The sequence below is a fragment of the Hipposideros armiger genome, unplaced genomic scaffold (genome assembly GCF_001890085.2).
Source record: "Hipposideros armiger isolate ML-2016 unplaced genomic scaffold, ASM189008v1 scaffold_213, whole genome shotgun sequence".
NCBI classification, from domain to species: domain Eukaryota; kingdom Metazoa; phylum Chordata; class Mammalia; order Chiroptera; family Hipposideridae; genus Hipposideros; species Hipposideros armiger.
In genome coordinates this window covers 438,503-444,202 of record NW_017731563.1, presented here as the reverse complement: position 1 = coordinate 444,202, position 5,700 = coordinate 438,503, and the positions used below count along the sequence as shown (strand labels likewise).

Sequence of the window (5,700 nt, the reverse complement as noted above, 5' to 3'; positions counted from 1 at the left end):
GTCACTGGCCCTCATATGTGGGATCCGAACTGGGGCCCTCTGGCATCCCAAGCGAGTTCTTAACCATCGCGCCACTGGGCCGGCCCACCTCTGTGACTCTTACTTGCACTTTTATAGTTTCTGTTTGTCTTAATTATAGATTCACTCTCTTCAGCTTTGTCACTGGCTGTTTAACCTCTTACGTTGAAGGTTTTATTTTTAAACTCTGTATTATAAAAAGTCTCAAATGTATAAAAGTAAACATAATAGTGTATTTCCCTCCCTCCCTGAGTATTTGGCATCCAGGTTCAACAGTTATCACCCTTCTAATAGGAGCCAGTTGGATTCTGCTGACTGTTTCTACATTTAGTCGTTGCGATGTCATATTATCACATATCCTCTGGAAAACTCAAACTACATTCCTGCAAGAATGGTAGTGAAAAAGGCAAATAACATCTCAGAATTATTATGAAAATAGTTAGACTTTGCATATCCTCTGAAATAGCCTTGGGCTCCCTAGACCCTGCTTTGAGAACTGTTCTCCACAAGGATGATAAGAACTTTTGAGTCTCTACCTCATATGGCTTTAGGCGTGGGTGTTTGAAACTCAGCGTCCAGTGCTTATACTCAGTTAGAAATCTCTGAAAACTCAGCTGCTTTCCTTTTTCATTCTGGTTTTGCTCCCTTTTTTTTGTTTCTGGAAACGGAATTCTTTTTTCTCTTGAATTCATCCATGAAACAAATGTTTTCATTATTGTTACAATTGAGTATTTCTAGATGAGCTTGGGGGACGGTGATGGTGACCTTCTGTATTATCTGTCTTCAGTGTTGCCACAAATTCAGGATTATGTATCTCATTATGTCCTCAGTATCTGGCACCATTCTAAAAATACAGTGATAGACATTTTAGGAAGTTATGCTACTGGAGATAAAGTAGAACTATAATAGTGATCTATTAAAATGAATCACTATTGGTAAGCTGTGGGGAGTAATGAAAAGCCTTGTTTTTATGCTTCAGCATAAACTAGAGGTATCTGAAGTAAAGGGAAATCTAAATGCCACTCAGGAGATAGGATAAATATGTAGGTATATGTTACATGTATTTGAGAGCAAGGAGCACAAATTCTCTAGACTAGATTATTATAAAATTTTTACTTTTTTTTGAAGACCCCCTTGAGATTTCTGTTAAGCACTTGTCTTTTCTGGTACCTCATTTACGTTTTTTTCCTTTGCAGGAATATGCGCTTTCTGGTTGGAACTTGAATAACATGCCTGTCCTAGAGCAGTCTGTTCTTGCACATATCAATGTAGACATCTCTGGTATGAAAGTGCCATGGCTCTATGTGGGAATGTGTTTCTCTTCATTTTGCTGGCACATTGAAGATCATTGGAGTTATTCCATCAATTACTTGCACTGGTATGTACAATCTTTGTTCACAGCATACATACTTAGTAACCTTTTTAAAGATGTAATAATAATTAGGTGATATATTATTATGGAGAGCTGAATTTCAAAGTATTTCCTATCCAAAAGGACAATGTATTGATGAAAGAAGTCTAAGTGGTCTAAGGATACATCTCACACACCTTCCCTTTTAAAGTATGTGCGTGTCCTGAGCCTAGAAGTTTAGATCAAATGATACCGTTTGGTATACATGAAAATTACTTTGGTATATCTTTTGAGACGCAAAGTAGGATGTTCAAAGTATATACTTAAGATCCAACTAAACCTTTAGTATTTGAAATGTTCAAATGATTTTTTTCCTTTTCATAACATTTTCTCTAAAAATGCCTTAAGTTACATGCGTATTCATTAAATTCTTTTGCTGACTTCTTTGTATCTCACCTACAGTTTTTATTTACTTACCCAGATTATGATCTTACTATGCAGTGGAAAACGCTAGTGATTTTCTTTCTCTGCTTTGTTGCTATGCTGTGTAATATGATAACTGCTAACCATATGTGGCTATTTAAATTAGTTAAGATTAAGTAAAATTAAAAATTTTACTAGCTCATTTGGGTTTCAACAATTTCTAGCCTATGCTTATTTCCTTGCATAGTAAAATTGAACTCAGTGAAGAATGTAAAGGCATTCTAGAGAGCATTGACTTTCACTTTGATCATTGTGGAGATAATTAGAATGTAGAGTGGACCTATGAATCAAGGCAGTATGTCAGTATCCTTTGGAACAGTGCGTAGTTTTCATATAGCTTCTTTCCTGTGTGAAGATAGTATTTACTGACCCACCTTAAAAGAGTTCATGTGTTTTGGATTACTTTTCTAATAGCAGTGATAAGTATGTATCTGTCCATATACTCTTACCTCCTGTTATGAACAATAACACATTTTTATGAGATGGTTGCCAGTATTCAGGGCATATAATCTGTGTCCATGGAACAAGACAAAGTTAATTATAATCTAGTGGATTTGAATCAAGAGATCCTGGCCTCATTGGCACCATGCTTGATCTAGCTAAACAGTGATTTCTTTTGCTAGGGGAGAGCCAAAGACATGGTATGGTGTGCCATCTCATGCTGCAGAGCAACTGGAGGAGGTGATGAGGGAGCTGGCCCCTGAGTTATTTGAATCCCAGCCGGATCTTCTACACCAATTAGTTACCATCATGAACCCCAACGTGCTAATGGACCATGGTGTGCCTGTGAGTCTTTGTGTCTCCCTTCAGTATTTTCAATTTAAAGTTATTTTGCTTTTGATTAGATAGACTCACAACATATGCTTTGTTTTGTAACTGGACATAAAAGGTCATATCATCTAGCTAAATTATAATTTATATTCTGGAGGGAACAACATTTATTTGATTAAGAAAGGGGTGCTTTAAAGTATGAATCATACTTTATATATAACTATCTATTAAAATAGCCTTTTGTTGTCAGTAAACAGTCATATCCAGGTTTTTACAAAAACCTTATATTCTTTATTATCCCTATTTAATCAAAGTTTAAGCATTTTAAGTGGTAGTTTTAATAACATACTTTATCCTTTTGGATATCATGTAAAGATATCAGCTTTTTTTCATATGAGATGAAGTAAACATACACGAATACCTTTTCTACTTTTCCACTTAGTTTTGGAAATGATCAAATTTAAGCTACTAACACCTGATAAAGTATAAATTTAATAAGTTTGTTACATATAGTCAGATATTCATCATAACCTTAATGAGATAGTACATTAGTAGTAGTGTTACTTTGTCTTTAAACTGAATTTATTCTAGAATCTAGGACTTTCAAAATACGCTTCATATTATCATAAAACAAAGTGAGATTCAGGAAAAACTGATATTTGGGATATCTCCATATTACATATGAACTAATCAATAACTTAGTTTCCAAAAAGTTATCTGAGAGTGGGAAGTTCCATCCTTTACCTCTATTTATAACACAATAATAAAAGGAATAAAAATTCTCCTAATTGTAAAAATTTTATCAGGTTAGGAAACTAGTAGCTCAGTGAGAGTAATGTTTTCTCTTTGAGAATTTCTTTCGGCAGCTAATTCTTGTCATGAATTATTATACCTTGTTATCAGTGACTATTTTAAGATGGTGGAATTCTGGCTGCCTTTTTTTTTAAAGATTTTATTGGGGAATTGGGGGAGGGGAACAGTTGGGGAGTCAGGGAAGGGGAACAGACAAATTGCTGTCCTTTTGTTCTTCAGTCTAGTTGTGGAGGACGTTGCTTCACTGGCCCATGTTGGTATTAACATTGCACTCTTACCGGGTGAGGCAGTTGCTCACCAGCCATTGGACAGCGGCTCATGGCAGCTCACGGCAGCTCATGAAAGCTCACGCCCGCTGCCGGCCAGCCCCACTGCAGCCTACGCCATTGCTGGCGACTCAAGGCAGTCCAGCTCTAGGTCGAGCTGTTGTTCACCATCTTAGCTGTAGAGGGCGCAGCATCACTGGCCCTCAATGTGGGATCCAAACCGGGGCGCCTGCTGCTCAGAGCTGGCATCCCAAGCCAACTCCTAACCAATGTACCACTCGGCTGGCCCTCTGGCTGCTGCTTAAACCTGATTATCTTCTGGTGTGTGTAGTTTAATGCTGTATTGTTTTCAAGTTTAGAAAATACTTCTGAAACTGACTGATAAACCTGTCTCCCTTTTTTTGTTGTTTTTATTTTGTTTGTTTTTTTTGTATCACTGTTCTCAATTTGCATTTAGGTGTACAGGACCAATCAGTGTGCTGGCGAGTTTGTTGTGACGTTTCCTCGTGCCTATCATTCTGGATTTAATCAGGGCTACAATTTCGCTGAAGCTGTGAACTTCTGTACTGCTGACTGGGTCTGTTCTATAGCAAGTAGCTGTTGTACGTCTACTAACATCCCTGGAAAATGCATCTCAGTTGCTATGTTTCCTTAGTTGGGGAGGGGAGAATTCATGAATATTTCAGTAAGAGACTGGAGTGGCTGTGGTAAATTAGAAAGTTCAGTTAGAGTTCCCATTACAGTTTTTATTTGGAAGATGGTATAGTTCTTCTTATTCATTCATTATTTCCCCATTCTGTTTGAATTTTAAATGGTTAGTTGATATTTTCTGAATCTTTCTTTTCTCAGAGAATATGGTTCCTCTAAGGTCCTTGCTTTCTCTGAGCACTTTTGGATTTTATAAAGATATCCAGATGTTTTCAAGAATTCTACCGTATTTTCAAATATCTAGGTCTGTGATTTTTATTTTAAAATAATGCCTTTATTATTTCCTTCTGATGGACAATTAGGTGATTTTATTCTTCCTGCCATTTTATGTTTTCAATATTCCCTTTTTAAAAATCTTTTTTTTTAAGGAGGGCACAGCTCACAGTGGCCCATGCGGGGATTGAACCAGCAACCTTGGTATTATTAGCATCATGCTTTAATTAACTGAGCTAACCGGACACCCCTGAAAATCTATTTTAAAGAGTAACTGTAGTATTGAGATCTCCATGGGCTCTACTTCTATGTGTATGATGTCAGTGATTACTATTTTGCTTTTGTATGAGGTAGTTATCAAAAAAAATAGTTATAATTATGTCATATTGTTTGGGAAAAGACTGCAAATTTATAATACACTCTTTGCCTTTAATTTGCTTTTAGTGATATGTTTTGCCACCTCTCAACATTTGGGGAGATTTTCTTTAGTAATACTGGATCTTATGTCTTCTGTGGGTACCTCAATTAAATTTCATGATTAACCATTTTTGTTTCTTTGGATAATGAAAAATGATATAAATAACAATTTTATTTGATATAGTAATTTTAAACTTCTTTCACTAGGCTTAAGAAGCTGCAAGACCAAACTTAGGATTTTGCTTTGGGTTTGAGCTCTATTGTTAAAAATTCAGCTAACATTTATTAAGTGTTTATGATTTACTTGCTTCTTGGCTAGATGTCGGGTGGGAAATAGAGATTCAGAAATGAGTTAGAGATGGTTTCTCCCTTTAATGTGTTCACTATTGTTGATATTTGATCTTGGAAAGCTTTTTTTTTTTTACTTTTCTTTTTCAATTATAGTTGACATTCAGTATTATTTTATATTAGTTTCAGGTGTACAGCATAGTGGTTAGACCAGCGGTTCTCAACCTGTGGGTTGCGACCCCTTTGGGGGTCGAACGACCCTTTCACAGGGGTTGCCTAAGACCATCGGAAAACACATATTTTCGATGGTCTTAGGAACCGAGACACCGCTCCTCTATCCGTCTCCATGCTTCAAGACAAAATTTCATTTAT

General features: G+C 36.3%; 1 protein-coding gene across 1 annotated transcript in view; it reads left to right on the top strand.

Annotated features, from left to right (window-relative positions):
- KDM5A (lysine demethylase 5A) overlaps nucleotides 1-5,700 on the top strand; it is a 94,036-nt gene that overhangs the window by 33,847 nt on the left and 54,489 nt on the right. The window contains exons 11-13 of the mRNA XM_019654045.1: nucleotides 1,215-1,396; nucleotides 2,476-2,638; nucleotides 4,160-4,279. Coding sequence (XP_019509590.1) covers nucleotides 1,215-1,396; nucleotides 2,476-2,638; nucleotides 4,160-4,279 — 465 coding nt within the window. The remainder of the gene's footprint in view (nucleotides 1-1,214; nucleotides 1,397-2,475; nucleotides 2,639-4,159; nucleotides 4,280-5,700) is intronic.